This window comes from Triplophysa rosa, linkage group LG21 (genome assembly GCF_024868665.1).
Source record: "Triplophysa rosa linkage group LG21, Trosa_1v2, whole genome shotgun sequence".
In the NCBI taxonomy this organism is placed as follows: domain Eukaryota; kingdom Metazoa; phylum Chordata; class Actinopteri; order Cypriniformes; family Nemacheilidae; genus Triplophysa; species Triplophysa rosa.
In genome coordinates this window covers 6,374,998-6,399,174 of record NC_079910.1, presented here as the reverse complement: position 1 = coordinate 6,399,174, position 24,177 = coordinate 6,374,998, and the positions used below count along the sequence as shown (strand labels likewise).

Here is a 24,177-nt window from a genome sequence, read left to right as displayed (position 1 = left end):
CATTAAAGCGATGTTTTAGCAATGTGAGCCACAGAGAGAGGGGGACACAGAGTTTATGTTGTTCTTTACTTCCTGGGAATTGGCCTGTATGCACTGTGTGTCCACAGCTCGACTGCTGCGCTTCCGTAGGCCTACTCAACTTATCGGATCGCTTATCAGTTCGTTTGAAGCGATCGCAGTGTCTCCAAAGCCCACGTCTGCACCCACCATCCCAGCTTGAACATTAAATATTCCTTCCTTCAACAGCATGGCCGAGGTCCAGAGTCAAAGCCACCATGGCTAAGCAAATAAAAGAACCAATTGCATGTCTCTTGGCAAAGACACATCATCAGATAAACAGTTTCACAAAGCTAATGTAGAAATATGTGTAACCCGAGAGAATATCAACAAATATGTCCTACGCATGTTCAGAGCGAGATAAGAAAGAAGGGTTCACAGTTTAATGCAGAGAGTAATGCAAACAAACAGTCACGGCCCTGTAGCCTGTCTTTGACTTTTGCTATTTTACATAATATAATAATAGAATGTTAAAAAATATATTTTTCAATCGTGCAAATCCTATGTATCGTTAAGAAAAAGATATAATGAAATATGCTAGAGTTCCAATTTTCAGACATTAGAATTAAGCAATAAGAATATGATGTAATAAAAACAGCTCATCCCATTACAGTTAGTTGGAACTTTAACAGTACCTTTTAAAAGGTTATAAATTATGTGCATAATAATGCAAAATTAAAACAATTGAAATCTGTATTAAAATGTTTATAAACAAAATGTGCAGATTTATTTTATAACCTAAATGTAGGTCAAATAAGTAGAAAAAAATAGAATTATAAACGGGTAAATAATATTGAAATAAATTGTCTTTTATGTTTTGAAATCTAATATCCTTCGACAATTATTAAAAGGAAAAAATATACAAATATACAAACGAACAGTAACACCGATTACGCTTAGCGAGTCAGCGTCAGACTGTCTATTCTCCTTCTTAGCTTATATTTTTGGCACAAAAAATTGGTGTACTGATTTAAGATAATAAAAATAATGAGAAAAACTAACAAAATTAGGACTTATTGGTGTATGCTGTCAAACAAAATGCAAACTTGCCTCTTTTAGTTAGTTGTTCTCTGCTGCCCTCTTCTGTCAATAAATTGTTTGGAATTGTTTTAAAACAGTTCTCGCATTTGTAGAAAACAATTCTAGTAAACATTACAAATTTAAAAGATGTATCAAATGTTAGTTTTATTGTATTTCTTATTACTGATTTCTTATTTATTTCTAGAGTGTTTTTATTACTTTGTTTTATTACTAATTCTCAATAGGTATTCATATTCTTATTTTAGTTAAATACTTTGCTCTAAATAATTTCTAGCTAAAAATAAATTTTCTGAATAAAAAAATCCGTTTTGGTAATTTCGTAAAAAATCACGGTCACATTTCTGTGACGCCATCAAAAGCAGCTACAACAACATTTCCCGGCATGCACTAGTGCAAACGTTGCCATAGCGTCTCGGTGGTTTACTAACATGGCGCATAGCCCGTCTCGTGTCTTTGCCACACTTTTACCGACTGCTGATGATGTCCACGGACACGGGAACGAATCAATATTTCATCACGCCGCCAAGCAAAACTCTTTGCATCCTCAAAGTAACGTTAGAGTTGTTCAGGTCACGGGCTGTGCGGAGTTAACCTGTCTTCCGGACCGGGCAACCGTTGTCATCATCGTCCAGAACAGTAAAGAAAATGTTAACGATGTGACTAATAGCGTTTCCCGAAGACTGGATTATATCCTACAGACTGTTAGACAAAATGATGTTAAGGTGATAATGACATTTTTCCTTTTATATATATTTTTCCTCTTTGAGCTGTTGAGTCTTTATGCGTGTGGCTAACTTTTCTGCATGGACATATGGTCTTTCTGTTGCCGTTTAACATTAATATACCTCTATTCTTCTGTCTGCGTTTAAATTGTGACTTTATGAAGGAGAAAGGGAAAATGAGATTTAATCTTTTTAGCGCAATTTAATCTTCTGAACAGGAAGAAAACATCACTGTAGCCAAGCATTTGCAAAGAGAGGAAGAGCTCTTCCACATGCAGGCTGAGGTGAGATGGATCAAATTGATTTATTTAATGCTCCTATTAAAGTTAGGTTTATGTTATCCTGGTTTACTTTTTTAACATTCCTGTGTAGGTGCATATGGTGTTTTCAAACTTTGAGACCATGCAAGATGTGCGCTCAGTTTTTATTGAAAAACTTGACAAAAGTGTGTGTGTTGGTAACCCCTACTACACACACAGCACTGAAAGCCTCAATCTGTTAAGGTAAGTTTACCAGCACACACATTTGCTTATGTATACAGGCACCATAGCAATACAGTTTCCTACAATGTCTTTACTACCTGTTCCTGCATAACATTGCACCCACAATGTCAGTTTTTGTGTAAAAAGCCTGATCACAGCTTTGTCATTTGAAAACAAATGTATAGGCATGTAACGAAACCAATGGATTTTTTTGGTGTTTTTTGCAGGCGGCAAGTGTGTTTGCAAGCTGTGGACAATGCCCGGCTCAAAGCCAGTGAGGCGTGTTGCATTCTGGGACAAGCTCTGGGACGACCACTGCTTGTACGAGAGGAGGAATCACGAGAATGGACAAATAGCCAAGATGATGTTACTGGGACTCCTCTAACGCTACATCAGAAAGCTGGAGTCACATTATTCTCAGCATCTTCACGTGTGTTTGTGACTTTTGAATTACGACCAAAGGACAGAAACAGAAGAAAACTGTGACATTTTGTTTAGAATTAGATTATGAAATTTTGTATTTTCTAAGATGCTTTGTCAATGTGAATGTCTAAGTAAACTGAGTTATTCTGTGTAAAATGAACCTGTGAATCTCACACATTGTGATCTTGGAATTACGCTGGAACAATGAATAATCTAATACAACAACAAAGACAACCCAACAAACTCTTGCTGGTTGCAGAATGTAACAATCAACCAAACCTCAAAAGCTTCTCATTTTAAAACAACAAGAGATCCAAGTATTAAAACAAATATGTTTGTTTGAAATACCATGATATACCACAAATGAATACAGTAGTCAATGGGGAACTTTCAATAAAACCGAATAGTAAATCCAGGATACCAAACTTCCACTACTTTGTCTAATTAGTGCAGCATGTGCTTGGTTTCAGAATGTTCATTCTTACAGGCCAACAAAGGATACATTTTAAGTAGGGCTGCAACGATTATTTTATTGTCGACTAATCTAACCATTGTTTTTTTAGATTAATCTAATAATGATTTCTGGGATTACTTTATTAATCCTTCGGCAAACTTTCCAATAAATAATAAATTCTAGTATTTTCTTACATTATAAAGCATATCATACTTTTTACTCCACTATATTTCATAAATAAATGTTGTTGTTTTAACGTTTTAATCCTTGATTACATTAAAAGCACTATCTTCTTTTAATCAAGTAGTTATAATTTTAAAAGTCAAATAAGAAGTTTTTTTAATGTACTTAAGTACTGTATTAAAGGTAAAAACATTTTAAAATGTGTTTATTAAATACTAGAGCATGATATATGCTCTGTATTTTTTTCCTCCAAGTAATATCCGACTCTATTTTCAGTCTCATAATGTAATTGAGTAAAAGTAAAAATACTACTATCTATCTCTGTTTATTGCACAAAACTATCACCTTATAAAATACTCAGAATGATGCGCTTAATGCATTCGCTTGGTTATTTACAGTTATGCGCATCCCGGACGCACAATGATGCGCTTAAAGCACCTTCTCCTTCTGAAGTCGAGGGGATTATTTTGCTCCACAGTGTAAATAACAGTTAGAACACAACGAGAAGAGATGATATGTTACATGTTTAACACACAGTGCGTTGCATCACTCCGACAGTATACAGTTAAATCAGAGGTTTAAAAAGAGTTATTGCGTATTAAGACGCACAACATTCAGACCGCTTCTAATAAATTAAGCTACACTCAGCGAGTAACTCACCGTCTCTAGCAAAATACATTTTAAACAAAACCATAGACTATCATCTTGTGATTACGAAGGATAATAAAAACATTGGAATATCTTTGAAAGAGTAACGTCCTGACCGAAACTTCAAGAAGAGAGGTTCAATTGTTGTGAAGAAGGCTTCAGGGCGCCCAAGAAATTCCAGCAAGCGCCAGGATCGTCTTCTACAGTTGATTCAGCTGCGAGATCGGGGCACCACCAGTGCAGAGCTTGCTCAGGAATGGCAGCAGGCAGGTGTGAGTGCATCTGCACGCACAGTGAGGCCAAGAATTTTTGAGGATGGCCTGGTGTCAAGAAGGGCAGCAAAAAAGCCACTTCTCTCTAGGAAAAACATCTGGGACAGACTGATGCAAAAGGTACAGGGATTGGACTGCTGAGGACTGGGGTAAAGTCATTTTCTCTGATGAATTCCCTTTCCGATTGTTTGGGTCATCCGGAAAAAAGATTGTCCGGAGAAGAAAAGGTGAGCGCTACAATCAGTCCTGTATCATGCCAACAGTAAAGCATCCTGAGACCATTCATGTGTGGGGTTGCTTCTCAGCCAAGGGAGTGGGCTCGCTCACAATTTTGCCTAAGAACACAGCCATAAACAAAGAATGGTACAAAAACATCCTCAGAGAGCAACTTCTCCCAACCATCCAAGAGTTTGGTGATGAACAATGCCTTTTCCAGCATAATGGAGCACCTTGCCATAAGGCAAAAGTAATAACTAAGTGGCTCGGGGACCAAAACATCAACATTTTGGGTCCATGGCCAGGAAACTCCCCAGACCTTAATCCCATTGAGAATTTATGGTCAATCCTCAAGCAAAACAAAAACCTACAATTTCTGGCAAACTCCAAGCATCGATTATGCAAGAATGGGCTGCCATCAGTGAGGATGTGGCCCAGAAGTTGATTGACAGCATGCCCGGACGAATTGCAGAGGTCTTGAAAAAGAAGGGTCAACACTGCAAATATTGAGTCTTAATGTAATTGTCAATAAAAGCCTTTGACACTTATGAAATACTTGTAATTATACTTCAGTATACCATAGTAACATCTGACAAAAACATATGAAAATCACTGAAGCAGTAGACGTAGTGATTAATATTTTAATATTTTTGTCATTCTCAAAACTTTTGGCCACGACTGTAGTGTTAAAATAAAGTAATTTATTATGAAAGTCTACATGTACGTGCCCCTCTCCGTCCGTTTGTGATTGCGTGTCCAATAGGTATGGGCATTTTTCAATAATTTCATATTCGAATATTTGAGCTCATAAAAATCGAATATTCGTTTATTTAAATTAAGTTAATAATGACGTAATTTGTTACGTTTTTATTTAGTCACAATTTCACATCAAGCTTATAATTATCATTAATATTATATCCAAAACGCATTAATATTACATCCAACATATATTGCATACAAACTCCATTTAAACCTGCGCGAAACGATATAATACAAAAAGATAACATATTGACAGTCTGTGATATGGTTATCTTGTTTATTTTGTTTTACGTTCTTGATAAGAAAACAAGCATATAGGTCTATTTTACTCTGGTGAAAGTCTGTTTAACAAGCCGACGGTGCACAGCGAAGAAAACGCGCTGCTCTGCTCTAGCTCCCGGTAACAAAACCCAGATCTGACAAGAATATCTGGCTTTATTGTTTATAATGTTGATAATTAATAAAGTAAACGGGCTTGATACATCCATGCCGACTGTTAAGATCCTAAAAAATACCCTGCAACAAAGACGGAGCATAGTGCTTGTTGCCCTGTTTATTACGTGACCGTCATCTGAGGAAGATATATATTGCCTGCTGATCAGCACCACATTTACATATTGTTTGCTTTGTCGTTCACGGTCAGTGTCTGTCTTGTTTAGCTTTGCGTTGCATTTGCATCAATAAATAAGATAAGCCTATTTATTTCAACTAAAGTAAGGAATCACAGCGCGTTTTAAAACAAACAAAAAAAGCATCAGTGCGAATTTATTTACAGGCTGTCACTTGAAGGCTACGACCCTATTTGAACTACTAGAAGGAAAATTCTGGCTTTAAGGTATGGAAAAAGGTGCCAGTCTTATGTTGAGGCCAAATTCATTAACATTAGTTGCAGTGAAATGTACATACAGTATTCATGTTTCAAGTTGTTTTAATTAGCATTACTTAATATATTTTTTACGAACGAATATGAATTTACTAAGAACAACCGCTCCGAACAAGTTAGGGTAATAAATTAATTATTGTTAATCATTTAATATTACATTGGTATTTTTATACCCAATTTAAGTAATATTAACGAATTCTGTGGCTCACCAGTTTTGAAACATTTTAATATGGTGATGTGAGCCGAGCATAAAACGCGATCCGGGCATACGGTGTTTAAGCTTAAAATATTTAAACTAGCTTGCGATCTGAGTGAACAAAAATTTAGGAACACATAAATGATTTTTTATATTTTCTGTATATTATAAAATCATTACAGATGAAGAGAAGAAGCGTTAAATAAGACGTGACAACTCTAGGTCTTCTGTAGCGGTAACTTAACCTTGTGGTGACGCTGTTTTATTCTTATGAAAAACACGAATATTCAAATAGCATTTTTAATATTCGAATAGTTATTGCGGATCGAATATTCGAACATCCGTGCACATCCCTAGTGTCCATGTTGTGATGATCGCATTCCGGGGTAGGGGGAATTCCTCCGTCCATTCACTAACTTACTGCGTCCGAGGCTCGCGATCGCTGTTTGTCGGGTGTATTATACTTTCTCTTTTTCTGCTGATTAATTTACACACGCCCGGAAACAGAAACTGCCATTACAACAGATGCAAATAATACGTCGCGTAGTCGACGTAATCGACGACGTCGACGCGTCGTTGCAGCCCTAATTTTAAGCCTTAATATATCATTAGAAAGGTACATGTTGTAATTTGTTTCCTTATCTCAAATCTTAATCAAGTGGTAACTTTCTCCAATATAAGTTTACCTTTGACTCCGCTCAAACTTTGTGAAGCCTTTGGGGTAAAAAAATATTCTGCGTGTTACTTTAGGAGTAGCCTACTGCAAACCAAACGACATTTTACAGCTCTCCAAGTAAGAACCTACTAAACGCAGCGCAAACACAAACAATGCAAAATATCACAGCCACCTGCAGCTAAAATAAGATTATGAGTAATAAAAAGTCATTTGTGAGGCTGCTGTCGAGTAAAACGCCACAGTACTGACTGTCGCTCCAAAAAAGAAACTGACGCTTGAAGCAAAACACACTTACCTGCACCAGAGCACGCGACGATCATCATTCAGCTGGTTCTCCTCCTGCTCGCTCATTTCTTCAGTTCGACATTCATCAATATAGCAAAATAATTAGGGGTCAAGCCACGAAGTGGCGTAGACACCTATTGCTTCCGTTAGTGTTAGAGCACGCCAAAATGGATGTGATGCTGTATCGTCGCCAAACTTTTGTATATCGACACGAAACTTGGTACATGTCATCGCAGTCATGACTTGAGGTAACCTACACAGTTTCGGCACAGCACCACTGGTCCAGAGATATAGAAAAATGCTATTTTTGCCAATAACTTTTGAAAACTTTGGTGTAAAATCATAAGAGTGGTCTTGTTTCATTCCTTGAGGCATGGCGAGTCGAACCATACCAAATGTTCCTCATTCGTCCATTGTGGGCGTCACCCATTTTAAATTTTGTCATAAAATTCTGTATTTTAAGTACACAATAACATAACTTTACGAAATGGTTCATCAAGGTCAAGTTCTGAGAGGACTTGTAAAGTTATAGGCCAGTGGTCTAGAGATGGTCTGAAATTTATTAAAATGCTTATAACATATGAAATAATCAACATAATGGTATTCAATTCACATTAGTATATTTGTTGGCTCAAGCCGAGTTGCTTGATAAAAGAGTTGTCATATTCCGCCATACATCCTGTCCGCCATAGTGAATTACTTTTTTCGTACACCTCCTACAAAATTTGTCAGATTTGCATGAAATTTTTTGTTTAGCATCTGGAGACAGTACTGACAAAAAAGTTATTAAAAGATTTGTGATTGATACAATGGTTCTCATATACAGCATCAACAAATTCTAAGGCGAGCTCCCAAAAACGTCAAGTGGCTGTATCTTCGCGCATCTGGCACATCTTGTCTGCCTCATAAAAGTTTGGTGACAGCGCCACCTAGTAGTCCAAAGTTGTAAGCAATTTTTTTTGTTCTAGTTGCTTTTCCTTGTGTTCTTAAACTTGGTTTTCAAAATTTGATCATCTGACATTTCCAAAATATTTCACTTTTGGCCTTGGTTGGGCTTGACCCCGTAATTGCTGCTTGCAGCTATATTTCGCTATGTGTTTTATTCGAGCAGTGTCTAACCCTACACGATTCAGGTTCACAATGCATTATGGGACAATGAAAAATAATATATAAAAAAATTAATTCACAAGAAATCTGTTTATGTATGTTTTTACTTTAAACACTGTTTATCTATTATCAATACTGTTGTTTTACACCATAAACCGAACAGAAATAATCATATTGTTGTGCTTATCAAAATAAATAGGCTATATCAAGTAATTAATCTTACATTTCCAAGTCAGTCTTAATGTGTTTTGATCTTCTAATGGCATATTTAAACAGCATCGCCCTGACAATGATTGGTAGAAGAGTTCATGTATGTTTCCAAGTGCAGATTCCTTTTAAAAACTTGTTTTGTTCCTCATTCAGTCATGAGGGTATATCTCTTCTAACCATTCCTCCATAACAAACCTTTCCCCATCGAAGTGTGAAAAATATCGTTCTAGAGTAGGAATATCCGGCTGTGGCACAAATAATCGTACATCCAAGACACAAACACACACAAATAAATACAAAACTGATTAGTAGGGTGTCTAAACAACCAAAGTCAAAGTTAAATGCTAAAGTTTTAAGTAAAATGACTATTATTAGTGTCAAGTATTTCACCTTAAAGCCTTGAATGAGCTGTATGTTATACTGTGGAATATATCCGATCAGTATTGATGAAGAATCCGGTCCACTGAACAGAATTCTGTAATGAGGAGTGTCCAAGGCCCTCTCTAACTACACACACAAATACACATTCAGCTTTTACCTTTTCATGACCTACTGTTGCTGTCATTCTAGAAAATGATGTTTGAACATGAAATGTTGTAATACTGATCATGTGCTTCTGTACCTCTGAGTCTGTGTATTTCTTTCTCTTAATCCACTCTGGGGGAGCTCGGAGTCCTACATCCCAGCCCACTATCACCCCCATCATTCCATTCTGCTTTTCTATGACGACTTGACCCACACGGTGCAGCACATATGATGGCCTGGGACTTCGCGGTTCCTTTGAGACTAACCACAGATATTTTGTTTTGCAAAACAAAATCATTTATTGTTATTGATTTCTTCATACTTTAGTCAAATCTATTAAATTAAAATACCATAGAATTATTAAACATAGTACCTGCGAAATACCCATGCTCATTGTCATGCATTAATAGCTCAATTGTGAGCGCCTCTTCCATGGTGTGCTGTGGATCAACTTCCTCTTCAAAGGATCTTTTGTGCGACATGAGTGGAATAATGAGCATCTGAATGGTCTAGTGTGATTGCAAAAAAGAAGTTTGTGTACTCTTACGGTAGTTTAGGAATCCAGGAATTTAGCCAGTCAACCCAAGCGGTCGTGTTTAAGTAGTTTTTTCTCATGAGCACCCATGTGTCTAGAATTCTAAATTAGGAATAAATATATAATTCAAAAAATGAAATGAGTAGATTAACTTTAAAGCCGTGACAACAGTGTGACATGCTATACCTATACAAAAGCATGCCAAATGGATACCTCATAACAGTGGTGTAAACTGACCAAAAAGACCTAAAAGGACACTTTTACAACAATTTAAAAAAATGTATTGACTGGCAATGTGAAAAGCTGAGAAGGAGAGGACAGTCTCCAGCTCATTGGTTTTTAGGCACTTGAATACTTTTCTAGATATTGCTTTTGTAGAAGGAGCAGGATGCGTAAAACACTTTTTTCACATTCTCATTATGACATAGTTACTGTGACATCAGAAACTCATGCACTGGCAGTCTTTATGACATTGTCTTTATGACACTGGCCGTCTTTATGACATCACTGGCAGTCTTTATGACATTGTCACTGGCACTGGCAGTATTTATGAGATCATCACTGGCACTGGCAGTCTGTATAACATCATCACTGGGCCCGTCTTTAGGACATCATCACTGGCAGGCTTTATGACACCATCACTGGCACTGGCAGTCTTTATGACATGTCTTTATGACACTGGCCGTCTGTATGACATCATCACTGGCAGTCTGTATGACATCATCACTGGCCGTCTGTATAACATCATCACTGGGCCCGTCTTTAGGACATCATCACTGGCAGGCTTTATGACACCATCACTGGCACTGGCAGTCTTTATGACATGTCTTTATGACACTGGCCGTCTGTATGACATCATCACTGGCAGTCTGTATGACATCATCACTGGCCGTCTGTATAACATCATCACTGGGCCCGTCTTTAGGACATCATCACTGGCAGGCTTTATGACACCATCACTGGCACTGGCAGTCTTTATGACATGTCTTTATGACACTGGCCGTCTGTATGACATCATCACTGGCAGTCTGTATGACATCATCACTGGCAGTCTTTATGACATCATCACTGGCACTGGCAGTCTTTATGATACCATCACTGGCACTGGCAGTATTTATGACATGTCTTTATGACACTGGCCGTCTGTATGACATCATCACTGGCAGTCTGTATGACATCATCACTGGCAGTCTTTATGACATCATCACTGGCACTGGCAGTCTTTATGATACCATCACTGGCACTGGCAGTATTTATAACATCATCACTGGCACTGGCCGTATTTATGACATGGTCACTGGCACTGGCTGTATTTATGACATCACACTGGCACTGGCCGTATTTATGACATCGTCACTGGCACTGGCTGTATTTATGACATCACACTGGCAGAATTTATGACATCATCACTAGTAGTCTTAATGAGACTGGCACTGGCACTGTTTAAACTGCTAAGCGTAATTTATGTAACATTTCTTACTCAAGTGACAAAACATTTTGAAAAAAATCTACAAAACAATGTGAAGTAACAGAAAGACTTCTGGTTAAGAGATCTGGTTCTCCTATAGGTACAGCTCCACAGGTCCCAGTGAGGGAAACTGATTAATAAGCACTCTAAATGATACTTACAGCAGTGGTTCTCAAACTTTTTCGTTGTAAGGCCCCCTTTGTGTTAAGTGCATCGCTTTGCGGCCCCCCATATAAAGACGTATAATCTTAAACTTAGAATTTTAATTAAACCAAAAACATTCAGTTATACAATGCTGGAACCTCAATTCGTTTGGTTGGTTGTGTCATTTTTCTGATGTTTGATTGCATAAAATCAATGATAAATTTCTATATTTCATAAAATGCCACAAAATCTGTGGTCCCCTGGATCCATCTTGGGGCCCCCAGTTTGAGAACCACTGACTTACAGTATCTGAAATTTTCTATGAGGGTTAGATTTAGGGGTGTGGTTACGGTCTAGAAAATACCATTAGGTCAGTAGGTAAACCCCAAGTCCCCACGAAGATACCAAAACAAACTTGTGTGTGTACCTCTGAGTGGCTTGGTTGCGTTGCACAGCATTACCGCTTGTCCATCTGGAAATTATATACTGTGCAGGAAACGCTGACAGAAGAAGAGTTAACTGTATGATGACAGCTGACGTAATTTGAGGCATCACTTTACCTGTCCAATAACAACATTACAAAGTAAATTCATTATAACGTAAAAATGGATAAGTTGTCACTCAGGAAACAATAACAGTTAAGAGGTTATTAAAAGTTGTTATGCAGTTAGCCTACACGACGCATCTACAAGCAACCTAAAACAACATGATATTACCGCAATTCAGGAATCGTGTAATTTACTCATGTGCACGCTTGAATGTATCTTACCTTTCGCAACAGAGGAGACGTTCTGTTCCGAATTCACTATCGTCAGGGTAATTGTTTTAACTTTAAAAAGCTCACTCAAATAAGGCTCGTTACGGCGAAAGCATGGTCTTGAAAGGCTTGTGTATTATATTTACATACTTGCGGGCAGTTTCGGTTTGGCACCTGCGCCTCAAAGTACAACATTACTAGACTGCGCGCGTCCAATAGCGGCGCCCCACGGATGTTGTTGTGCGCGCGTCTAGTGCAGCCACGTCAGGAGCGGACGCAACACGCAATTTGTTTGTTTAAGTTTTCTTTCTATTAAGACTACAAGTCTGTGCTAAAATCATGGCCAACGCATGCATTCTAATGGAACTATACATGCAGTAATCCCATTAACGTTATACTTATGTATTAAAGCGTTTGGAGGCCATGACGTGGATAACAGATGGAAAACCTTTACATTTTGAAGAGGAACTGTTCCCTCCTGAAATTCACTCACTGAAAATTAATTTATCAGAAAACAGATTTGCTTCATAATAGTAATTCATAATGATATTTATAATGGAAACCATTAAAAACATTTTTTTTGTCAGCAGGGTTCGCTGAACGTTTTATTTAAAATCATTTATACCCCTGTGTTATTTTTGGCAATAAAACAAAACAGTTCCAATTTACGCGCAAAAGATGGCGCTGTTCTACACGAAATTGTTGACTATAACCAAACGGTGACGGTCATTTAAGCCTCATGTTTCATTGAGATTGACTAGAGTCCTAGTCACCATATTGCTGCAAATTGATTGAAAATAAATATATAGTTTCTTGTCAAATTGGAAAACACAAGAGGTCAATGTTTACCTAAATTCAAAAACAAAGGAATCAAAAGAACATATTTAAAAAGGACAAGGTAATATGTGCAAACACAAATGTTTATTTCCTTAAAATATCAGTATGAACTAATGTGACAGCAGTACACCCTACACACACACTCTATTTAACGTTTTTATTTACACTTTCCTTTATATAAAAGTATACAAACTAACATAGAAAGACCTCTCACAGTCTGAGGATACAAGACCGCAGAAGGAAAAACAAGACCCTGACCCCACGACGTGATCGTACCTTCAGATTTAAAAGACCAGAGAATATACTAACATGCATCCATCCAGCTTTCTAAAAGCCCGTCCAACATCTTTTTATAATCCATTAATGTCTGCGAGACTTCCTGTTCAGTATGGTAATAACAGAGGGGTCATGAATCTGATATAATACAGTTTTGATGTAGCAACAGATTATAAACACTAGCTCAATGGGGCATGTACATAAACACACACATACAGTATTTAAAATCACGCAGACATGCATTCACTGCATATATTCACAGCCACATACTTCAACACCCCAATCACACACATTCAATAGGCTTTGGTTCATGAACCAGTTTTTAAAGCAATGGGCTGGATTAGTTCTGTTCACTGTAAATATATGAATGACCCAGACCACATGTGCTGAGAATATGTAAAAACTTTTCACATGGCAACAAACCCGGCTGAATGTCATCCAGCTAGCCACATCCCTTATAAAAAGAGACTGTATACGATATATGTATTTTCATTTTTATATATAGGGGTCCAGACATAGAAGTGGGACACAATACCGAACATATTCTCTTTGCTTACACATGTACATACACACAAAAAGTCAAGGCACATTCAAAACACAGAATACGACATGCATACTGCCTCTTGTGTCATTTGCTGCCCTGTCAATGCATCAGATGAAACTGTTCTTAGAGAACGGAAAATATCCAACAGTGTTTCAATTTGATCAGTCCTCTTTCTGACGAAATGTGCAGTTTTACAGTAATTCAACGATTTTACCAAATTACAGAGAAAGAGGCCTGTTCTATGGCTAAATGAAACTAGAGGTAAAATATTGAAACAATTAGGCCATGCAGTCTTCTACTGTATATACGCATAAAAATGTGACCCTGCTTTTGAAAACCAGGCTAAAGTCTCATAATCTAACCGTAAGATAACATTTAAAATTTTAACCATTAATTTCACTATGATTTCAATCTTTTCAAAGATAACAAGGTTATATTTCTTCAAAATGTACTTTACAATTATGTAGGATAATTTTATGTAGAAAACAGTAAATCACAAAAGCTTTGGTTTTCACAGGCAGGGTCACAAATCTATTAATAGTGGTTTTTAGGAGTGTACCATGGGCTCAGAAAGTATTTGGACACTTTTGGTTGTCAAACTTAGCAGAACATGTCCACATGCGTAGGACTGGGTTGATATATTATATTATGCCTACTGCAATATAATACCTCACAATAATGTACTATGATTCTGTATCCATAATATTTTTACATTTTTAATGTCTGTCAGAAAACAATACACACAAATTTGGGCACGTTTCTATTCAATCACAATCCAACACAAACTAAAAATGCTAATGTAAAAGTTTTCTGTATAATGGTTTTGAAAATATATTCACTATACATTTAAGACAAATTGCATATTTTAAAAAAAAGTGGCATTCTGGGTTTTCTGGTTACAAGAGAAGTTAATTGGGATCCTTTTCTCAAGCTTCAAAAGGACACAAACGCATTATAAAACAACTCCACCGATTCGTGAAGTTATTCCAAGTGTCCTGAAAGCATACATACAGGTTTGGTGAAAGAAAATTGAATTAAAATCTATTGTTCAATTAAGTTTTTCTTGGGCATTTCTCTGCATGTGTGTGCAAGAAAACAGTCTGATGTCGTAACATCCAGGACACTTCAGCACTACCAGTGCAACTAAAGAACCCCAAATACCACTTTTCTGGATGAACTATACACTGCTATCAATAACTACACATAAATCACATCAAATCTGCTGATTTCCACAAGTGTAAGAACATCTTGGGACCAAAAGTCAATTGAAGTTCAGAGAAAATACCTTTAAAAAATTTACATTTAATAAGTGTCCAAATACTTTTCAAGTCATGATTACAGATATATGTGGGATCACAGTGCATTGTGGGAGACCCAAAAATCAAAGCAGCACTGTCTGTATAATGGGCGCAGAGTGAAGATGTCACTATTATTACATGCTTCAAAAACTGCAAATGGCATGAACTCATGGGACGATATGCTGCTCACTAATCTCTACCCCAGCAACAGATCAATAACACACGTTTGTACTGAACGACTCAATACACTAAAGCAATCAAATGCACGCACTCACACACACGCACTCACACACACATGGGTTTCCATGTTTTATGGGGACATTCCATAGACGCAATGGTTTTTATACTGTACAAACTGTATATCATATTCCCTACCCCTAAACCTAACAATCACACAAAACTTTCTGCTCTTTTAGATTTTCAAAAAAGTTAATTCTGTATGATTTATAAGCTTGTTTCCTCATGGGGACCAACAAATGTCCCCACAGGGACAAGGATCTTGGATATTGCCATCTTTGTGGGGACATGCCATACCGTAGGGTTTACCAGGTACACACACACACACACACACACACACTGGGAGTAAAGGAACCATGATGTACTGAAAGTATGAAAAGGCACAAGGTATTGCTAATTATATAAAAACATGCGAGAATCATCACTGCCACTGATCTGTTTTTTTAACTTGCAGAGAAAGACATTGATAGACAAAACAGAAGAAAGCATCTCATGTGGTCCTTCTCTCTGCACTCCAATATTGCTCCACGATCACTAACACAAGCACTCTGAACATTCTGGTAAAAATAGATTTTTTTGAAGAAGTGTTTGATTTGTAGCTCTTAGCAACATCCGTGTAAAAACAACGCATGAAATTAACAGTAAAGGAGATAAAACAGAGTACAAGTTTTCGCACACACACATACACTCAACCACTCTCAAATAACTTGAGAGATGAAGTCAGGTATTTGGATTTGTATAAGACTGTCTACGTAACTATCTTCACTGGCATTCAAATAGTGCATATGAAAATCAGTATTTAACTGCATTTGTGATTTTTCTGTGAAAGAAATGTAAAAGGTGTGGGGGGGCTTTGATAAGGGGCAGTGATCCTTTCGAGGACAGAAAATGCCCTGTAAAGTCACCCTAAAAGTCAATGATTCAAAAACTAAGAATCGATTTAGAGTCCGAATCAAAGATTCAGATAATCACGAGTCTAATAGCAGCAGGAATGCTTCCCCTCCCCAATGTAATGTGATGTAACAGTGGGGCGGGGATAAGGGGTTATGTCACAAAGGACATACAAAGTTGGCATTATTACCAGCCAATGAGGTTGGCTTTGGCCTTTTCGGTGAGCTTGCGGACTCTTCCCTTGCTCGACGTGCCAAACGTAATGGAGGCATCCTCAAACAAAAGCTGTCTCTGTTCTTCCTCAGAGTCTTCCTCGTTATAGAAGGCTGTCCTTCGGCCCTGGTTACGCGTTCTCATTGCCCCTTTCGAACTACTATCATCCCCTGTGTCAATATCTGGCTCCTCCCTCAATGCGGGGCCCGGGGTGGGGGGCATGGCCTCTTCGTGGCCTCGTCGACTGCTCCTTCTAAGTGTTTTGGGGCTTGACGGAGCTGGAGTATGTGGGGGTGGCTCTGTTGTTTTGATCAGTCGTGGTCTTCCTCGCGGTCTTGGGTGCTCAGGAGTAACTAAACCTGAATCAGAAAGGCTACTGTCCAGGGCTGTAGAAGAAGCCCCGCCCTCATCACCAGTAGACAGAGCAAGCTCCTCCTCATGGGAGGAGTTTCTTTGTAGGGCCTCAAGCTCTTTCTTGCTTTTCCTCCCTCTCTTTTTGCCAGAGGGTTGGGGTAAGGGGCCTGGCTCTTCCACGGTCCTTATTTCTGCGTCTAATCGGGGTCTGCCCCGCCCCCTTCTTACTACTCCCATAGTCACTTGACTCGTGTGGCCATTCAGATGCACGCTGTTCTGAGGAGAGCTGTGATCAACTGGACCTAAAAAAGAGAGAACACAAAATATAGAGAGTACAGATCAATGATTTACATTTTGTGAGACCATGAATCAAACCCATGAAGGTTTTGAGCAGAACTGTGCAGACATACCTGATGTGAGTTTAACAGGTGTCCGAAGCTTCCTCCGTGACTCTCTGTCTCCGCCATCATTGCTATGGGAGGTGGCAGAGGTCTCGGGTTCTTTGGAGGCATTAATGGAGTGAGAGTTTTGAGTGCGCAGAACTCTGGACGAGGGCTCTGTTGCTTTGCTGTGGGTGGGGGGAGGAGGAGCTGACTGCGCAGCTGGGGGTTCTGTGATTTGGGGTCCGAAACGGGCAGAGCTACGTGTCCGTCCAGGGGCAACAGGAGGCTCCGCCTTTCCATTGATTTGTGGAAGCGTTTGCCGTAATGATGGAGGTCGGGAAGGTCCAGCGAGAGTGGGTGGAGTTGCATTGTCAGATTGAGGCGGAGCACGGGAGGAGACCCGCCTCTTCCTTTCCGGACTGCAAATCAGAAAAAAGGAAAGTAAAAAAACTAAATCCCTGCATCCAAATCACATTTCATCCATTTCTTGAGAAAATGTGAAAGAATGCTTGTGCAAAACAGACAATATTACATTGCAGTGGGTGGTTACTCGGACATCGCTAAGCAGTAACTAAAATAACCTTTATTAGTTGTATAGCATAATAGACATATTTATTGTTTGTTCACACTGTATAAGCTATGTATAAGCAGTCACATATATTTGTCTCATATTGATTTTACTTATTTGAGAAAACACTACATGATACAGGACTAGTGACCAATCCTAGAGCCCAATACATTGCAACAACCAATCAGATACTGTGACGAGGGAGGCGTGACGAGAGCCGTGGGAGGAGGAAGCGAGGCCGGTGGCGCGAGTGACAATGAGTGTCAGCTGGGCGTCACACCGGTCTCGCATCTCTCACGGAGGAGATCAGAAGCATAAAAGGACGAGCGACAGGAGTATACGGCGAGAGAGGACCGGGCCCGGACATGTTAAGTTTTGTTTATGTTTGTGTGGCCGGCAGTCTACCGTGAGGTGGCTGCCGGCCTTTTTACTGCTGGATTATTGTTTGTTTATTTTTGATTAAAAGTTTGTGATTGTTCGCCGGTTCCCGCCTCCTTCCTTCCCTTTTATTGAGCTTTATTACAGATACGATCTGTACCTAGATGCGGAACTTGAAGGAGATGAGCTCCTCCTCCTCCTCTTCACAGACTGTCTGGTCAATCGCTTCGTGTGCAGGCGCTGTCGAGTGAACCGCTTGTTGTGCAGACTTTGAGCAGCTTTGAATTCAGTCAAGATTGAACCGATATGCTCTTCAAACAGAGCGGATAACCGCAGACTCATGCTATAGATCTGTATACACAAGGGCACACACAAGCAAACAAAAACAGACAATGATCACATTTCATGTTTGCATTTGGCGTATGTTTTTAACCAAAGTGGCTTATACAGTGGTGAATGTAAGATATACAATTATCAGCATCTATGATATCTAGGAATCAAATCCATGACATCGGCATTGCTAGTGCCATGCCATATACAAGTTAAGTTACAGGAATATTGATAAATGAACTAAATTAGCCAATGTAAAAAAATAGGATCATAGTGCAACATGGACTAAGATATAGATTTTAAGATGAGGAGATTTCATACCCTGGACTTTTTGCTGGGTGTGTAAGCTTTGGAGTTGCTGAAGATGAGACGTACATCTATACAAAGATCCATGGGTGTGTCATACTCTCCCGCTAACAGACGGTTCAAAACAGTTTCAAAGTCCATAGGAGTGTCCACAATGTCTAAGTAGTCCTGAGAGACAGATAAAAAATAGCTTAAAAACAGAAAGTTTTAAGTAATATAACACAAACTGAAAAACAAATGTTGGTCTGAAAGTGATAAGTAAAGAATACTTCAGACATAACTTAAAAAACAAAGTGAAATCTACAGTTTAAGGATATCACAAAATACCCGTAATTACAAGAACCATATTAAAAACCATTGTGTTAATACTACAGATATGATATATGAATTTATCCTTTAAAATTCATATAGTTAAACATTTTGACTTAAGAGCCCTGCCCTGACAATTTCCACCTGATGCTGCACATGAAAACTACAATTCTTTATTTATTTCATTGTGTGTCTTGACCACGTGTCTATGTTACCGGATACTCTTCCAGATCCACAGGTTGTCTGAAAGGCTCTGAATCTTCACACTGAAAGACGAGCTCCAGCAGTTCTCTACAGCGCCCCCTCCAGGCCTGCGGGTCTGAGGACGGCTTACTCCGCAGACTCCTCAGAATGGGCTGTTGCTGGCTCTACAACGCAACAAAAACTCCCTATTAGCCAGGTGTTACATCATTGAGCTATGATGTGTTTATGGTACTGCTTTCCATGCATATCCAATGACAAGTTTAAGTCATACCTTCTTATTGCGGGTAGACGTACAGGGTGCCTCATGCTCCTCATCCTCATCCTCATCTTCATCCTGTGGTGTCATAAAAGCCCCAAAAGTCAAATAAGGCATATTAAGCATTGCTGGTTATGCGCATCTGCGCAATGTGAGTGTGTGTCCAATGTGTGTCCATCAATGACACTTACGTCACTTGAATCTGAGAAAGCGTTTTTCTTCATACTGTTATATAGCGGAATAATGTCTGTACAACTTTGGTCCCTGCGGAACATCAGGAAAAGCAGTTAAGCAGGAGTCACATGCATAATTTCTCACATAGAAAATAATATATCCAGATCAGCAATTTCAAGGCAATATCGAGTTTTTTTGTGTCAAGTTTCTTTGTGATACTTAAGACAGTCAAGACTTACTTGATAAATTGCAGCAATAGGTCTGACACGAATTTGGCAGTTCGGACAATGAATGCGCCTGGTTCATTGAAGGTTTGAGCGTTGTGTTCGATGTAACGTACCTCCCACATCAGTGACGACATTCGCCTGAGAAGAGATAATTAGCAGGGTAAATATACATTATGTGTTGAAGTTCATTTATGAGCTGAAATATATTAAGGGTCCAGTGTGTAGTTTTTTGGAGGATCTATTGACAGAAATGCAATATAATCTATCAGAGGTGTATAAAGACCTTACATAATAAAGCATTATGTTTTTATTTCCTTAGAATAAACGTTTTCTATCTACATACGCGGTGGCCCCCTTGCATGAAATTCACCATGTTGTTTCTACAGTTGCCCTACATGGACAAACTGCTCTACAGAGCGTGTTTCGTAAAGACGTTATCTCATTTGGCAAAGGAGCGGAAACGCAACGACCATCTTAGTTCTGTGCAGCCACCGCGGTGCTTTGAAAGAGAGGGGTGGAGTGAGCCGTTGGTTGCAATTCGCAACTTCACCACTAGATGCCACTAAAATCTTCACATTCCTCCTATAAGTGTTCATAAATGTGCTACTTCATGTCTGAATGCGTGTGCACAAGCTGACCTGTAAAAACGGTTTTCCAGTCTCTGTCGTATGGTGCTCAGATCTGTGACGTAAGCAACCACAGTGCAGTATGTTGGATATGCCTGCAGGTCGACAGGCAATTCAAACGGTGTAGCCACATCTGGAGGAGAAACAGAACCTCTGTTACAACAATATCAGAGCCAGGCTCTATGGTTGCATCAAAAAATACAGTCAGCATGTTTGCTACAGTAATTTATGTCATACCCAAAGTGCAAAGCTGGTTGATGCCCCTGATGATGCGTTCACATTCTTCATCACGTGTACGTGAGCCCCACTCTCCTTCAAGGGGCTTGTACAGTAATGCCTTCTGCTCTTCTTCAGTTAGAGGAACACTTAGACCCAATTCATCTGGAAACACTGCTACACAGAGAGAGTGAGAGAGAGGGTGACCAACTAACTCACCACTGTTGCTAAAAACAATACCATATGGACAAAAGAACACTTTGATAGTTACCATAACAACTAACATGTTTGAGCATGTGCGTATATGCGAGTGCTCTGCATGAAATCTGAGCTGTTTTGTATTACTAAAATGTGCTTACAAAGATAATAATCATGTTTACTACATCCCAGCACAATGTGAGATTTATATACCACTTTGCAAGATGTACACATGGCCCAGAAGCACTTTCAGTGCACTTCAGTTTTTATTAATTTAATATTAGTATTTTTACTATTTACTAAAGTTTTTTAGTAATTTTTTGGTTTAAGAACTGAAAGAAATTATTTTGGACTAGCGTTGAAACAGCATTGTTTACGTCATCCAAGAGGTCTTTAATGCAATTTAATTCTAATTGTGAAATTGTCTAGGATTTCGATTTTACAGAAACATCATCATCATCGAAAAAACGACAAACCAAATACTAAAAACTGTTAACTTAAACTGTTATGCTGGTCATATATTTTTCAATGAAAAAAAGTTCCCATCATTCAATCAAGATTCATAATTTTCCTCGTAACAAAACATGAATCAGGACTATTAATGTTTCAAAATGTTTTTCCTTGAAACATCTAAAAATCATGAATGCAATCAAAATGCATTCTAATGAACCTAAAACAGACTTCTGCACCCCTCACTAAATGAATCGCGATTCATTTGAATCTATAGGATTAGTTTTGATTAATCCGCGTTTTAAAGGAGTGAGTGACAGTAAAATGAACACAAACCTTCATTGGGAATCTCCTCCATATCCCATGGGCTCATCTTTTCTGTGTCCCCATTATCCCAACTGTAATCACATAAAATGCATATGATGTCACCTACTGTTACCGTTAATACATCTCACACATCTAACAGAAGATTCACTTCAACTTCTCCATTTAAACCCTTCAAACTAAACAGCCAAAGAGGCAGTAAAGTTAAACAGCCATTACAGCTGGAACAACTTGAAGGTTTATTAAATTCACCATTTTATTAATTTACTTAATACAACAAACATTATATATTATATCCAACCAATGTACTTGCCTAATCAGCCATGACAAAGTCATTTTTCTGTCATTACTGAAACTAAACTGCTGCTCAAACCAATAAAATATCTTTCTATATTACATCACAATATATTTGACGTTTAATACGTGGTTGGCTAAGACAAAATCTGCTTATTGCTTGTGGCTTCAACAATCATTTTACTATGTTCTATAAGCGTGTCATGAACTAACCAGACGTTGTAGCATTGGAACAGAGAGTCTGGATATTCGGCTTGATAAGGCTCCTGACTCTCGATCGTACCGAACCACCAGGCGTCATCTATCACCGCCCGGAAACGGTCACCTGACAAGAAAGATGCATTTACAGTGAGACACAATTACACACACCCTGTCATAAACAGACAATGCATTTACACGAAAAGAAATAAACATCACACACTGACCTATCATCCAGTTCCGCCGTCTTGCGTTATCAAACTGCTGACGGAGTACCAGGAAATCAATGACGTCAGGCATGTCATGGTATCTGAGACAGAAATAGTCGGTGAGCGGCAGGTTAAAAGCTTCTGAAGGACCATCATGAATAGGTCATCGTGACTCACTTCATGGAGAAAGAGCCGCCCGTTAATTTGCCGGTGTCCGGATCCAGGAAGGCCATCTTCAGACAGCACAGGGTAGGCAAACCAACCTCATATTTAATGCCAACGATTTTCAACAGCTCCTGCTCCTATAGCACATAAACACATTATCTTCACGTTTATTGAGCAGTCACATTGTGACAAACAGGAAAACTTATGACTAGAAATAAGAATTACCCTCAGCTCCAGCTTGTGCCAGGGCTGTTTTTTAGGATTTATACTGAAGATCTTGTTTTTCTTTGCCATCTCCACGTAAGCTTCATGGCCTTGACGAAAATAATATACCTTTTGACGAACACACGAACAGTTTAACATTAGAGACATGTTTATAATTCCACAAAGCATCCTAAAACAAATGTTTTACATATTTCATATGCTTCAGCAGACTGCTAGGCAAACAAATGGTTTTCACCTCATCGCCCATCTGTGGTGTGAAAGGGCATCTTCGTGGCATGGTGTCAGTGATCCAAGGAGATGGTAACCATTCCTCTAATGTCAAACCCTGGTTTTGGAGTTCAGGTATCCTCTAAAAAATAAACACACAGAATAAGAGCTCAGAGCTTTGTTAAAACAAAAGAACTCTAGTACAAAGTCAAGGTAATCAAATTGAATATGTAAAGTGGAGGACTTTTCATTTGACATTTTTCAAAATGTCCTAAAATGTTGTATTTTATAATATTAGGGCTATCAATGTAAAGTTAATTTAACTATATCAAAAACAAGTTAAAACTGTAAATAATATTAAATCATTAAATAATGTGAAAACAATTAGCATACAACAAAATATTAATATAAATGAATTATACAAAATTATATTATAACCAAACACAGACCGGAAGTTAACTTCGGGCCATGCGCATGCGCACGATTAAACCATCTAATATTGATTGATTCAATCGCATTTTTTTTCACATTATTTAATGGTGTTAAATTACAATAAAATTACTCAACAGTTATTGATTCTTTACAGAGTTTTATGTTTTATCTAAACAACGTTTATGTTGTTGTCGTTGAAACAGTCTATATAATTACTTTTAAAATATATCGTAAACATAAATATATGTACATACACTTATACGATATCTATACCCAACAAAACACTGACCTTCCGCTTCTCCTTTGGCGTCTTCTTCTTTGGTAGCGCTCCATCTTTGTCTTGCTTTTCTTTCCTCCTGTCCTTCTTGGAGTCTTTCGTCTTCTCTCTATCCTCCTCTGAGCTGCTGGCATTCTTTTTCGTTTTCTTCACGCTGGTCTTCTTGGGCGGTTCGAGGTTAATGCCAGCATCAGCCGTCCAGTCGGAGTAATCGCTGGAGTAGTCGCTGTGAATGTACACGCTCAGATGTGAGACAGACTATATGGGTGACGGTGTGTATCAGGAGCTCAGATGTAAGGCAGTGTGTCACGTGAGGTCTGAAGGTCATGATCACTCACCTGGAGCTGCTGTTATCATCAGGCCAGGGTTCTTTTACTTCTCTCTCTTCATCTGACGACTCTCTGCTCGGAGGTCTTTGATCTGCCTCTCCCTAAAAAACACCAGAGACCAAAAAACTACGGATTTCTGTTTGCTCCTGCGGTTTGATTTTGTTGCAAGTCAACAGACACTGGACAGGAATGGCCACAA

General features: G+C 38.6%; 3 protein-coding genes across 5 annotated transcripts in view; 1 reads left to right on the top strand and 2 right to left on the bottom strand.

Moving 5' to 3' along the window:
* Positions 1–1,517: 1,517 nt before the first annotated feature.
* On the top strand, positions 1,518–3,141 carry irak1bp1 (interleukin-1 receptor-associated kinase 1 binding protein 1). The gene is made up of 4 exons (XM_057363506.1): positions 1,518–1,820; positions 2,039–2,104; positions 2,193–2,323; positions 2,530–3,141. Exons 1-4 carry the CDS (start codon positions 1,527–1,529, stop codon positions 2,786–2,788), a joined length of 750 nt encoding a protein of 249 aa, XP_057219489.1. The 5' UTR covers positions 1,518–1,526; the 3' UTR covers positions 2,789–3,141.
* A 4,764-nt stretch (positions 3,142–7,905) lies between these two features.
* si:dkey-261l7.2 (uncharacterized protein LOC569751 homolog) lies at positions 7,906–12,264 on the bottom strand. The gene is made up of 7 exons (XM_057363508.1): positions 12,056–12,264; positions 11,714–11,846; positions 9,687–9,776; positions 9,513–9,607; positions 9,237–9,400; positions 9,005–9,121; positions 7,906–8,859 (listed from the first exon to the last, which is right to left on the bottom strand). Exons 2-7 carry the CDS (start codon positions 11,836–11,838, stop codon positions 8,764–8,766), a joined length of 687 nt encoding a protein of 228 aa, XP_057219491.1. The 5' UTR covers positions 11,839–11,846; positions 12,056–12,264; the 3' UTR covers positions 7,906–8,763.
* A 687-nt stretch (positions 12,265–12,951) lies between these two features.
* Positions 12,952–24,177, bottom strand: part of phip (pleckstrin homology domain interacting protein) — a 34,248-nt gene continuing 23,022 nt past the window's right edge. For 2 of the 3 annotated variants that reach the window (XM_057363441.1, XM_057363444.1), the window contains exons 22-39: positions 23,988–24,079; positions 23,662–23,875; positions 22,969–23,082; positions 22,734–22,841; positions 22,521–22,645; positions 22,362–22,444; positions 22,150–22,261; positions 21,655–21,716; positions 20,692–20,847; positions 20,467–20,587; positions 19,841–19,966; positions 19,619–19,691; positions 19,443–19,505; positions 19,183–19,335; positions 18,674–18,826; positions 18,183–18,373; positions 17,104–17,495; positions 12,952–16,995 (exon numbers count right to left, since the gene is read on the bottom strand). In XM_057363441.1, the coding sequence (XP_057219424.1) occupies positions 16,313–16,995; positions 17,104–17,495; positions 18,183–18,373; positions 18,674–18,826; positions 19,183–19,335; positions 19,443–19,505; positions 19,619–19,691; positions 19,841–19,966; positions 20,467–20,587; positions 20,692–20,847; positions 21,655–21,716; positions 22,150–22,261; positions 22,362–22,444; positions 22,521–22,645; positions 22,734–22,841; positions 22,969–23,082; positions 23,662–23,875; positions 23,988–24,079 (3,021 nt within the window). In that variant the 3' untranslated portion in view covers positions 12,952–16,312. The remainder of the gene's footprint in view (positions 16,996–17,103; positions 17,496–18,182; positions 18,374–18,673; positions 18,827–19,182; positions 19,336–19,442; positions 19,506–19,618; positions 19,692–19,840; positions 19,967–20,466; positions 20,588–20,691; positions 20,848–21,654; positions 21,717–22,149; positions 22,262–22,361; positions 22,445–22,520; positions 22,646–22,733; positions 22,842–22,968; positions 23,083–23,661; positions 23,876–23,987; positions 24,080–24,177) is intronic. The other variant, XM_057363443.1, reaches the window with a different exon arrangement.

Coding starts and splice junctions, on each gene's coding strand:
- irak1bp1 (XM_057363506.1), top strand. CDS start 1,527: ATGGCGCATAGCCCGTCTCGTGTCTTTGCCACACTTTTACCGACTGCT. Junction 1,821..2,038: donor TTAGACAAAATGATGTTAAG/GTGATAATGACA, acceptor TCTTCTGAACAG/GAAGAAAACATCACTGTAGC. Junction 2,105..2,192: donor TCTTCCACATGCAGGCTGAG/GTGAGATGGATC, acceptor ATTCCTGTGTAG/GTGCATATGGTGTTTTCAAA.
- si:dkey-261l7.2 (XM_057363508.1), bottom strand. CDS start 11,838: ATGCCTCAAATTACGTCAGCTGTCATCATACAGTTAACTCTTCTTCTG. Junction 9,122..9,236: donor AGAAATACACAGACTCAGAG/GTACAGAAGCAC, acceptor TTGTGTGTGTAG/TTAGAGAGGGCCTTGGACAC. Junction 8,860..9,004: donor AGCTCATTCAAGGCTTTAAG/GTGAAATACTTG, acceptor TTTGTGCCACAG/CCGGATATTCCTACTCTAGA.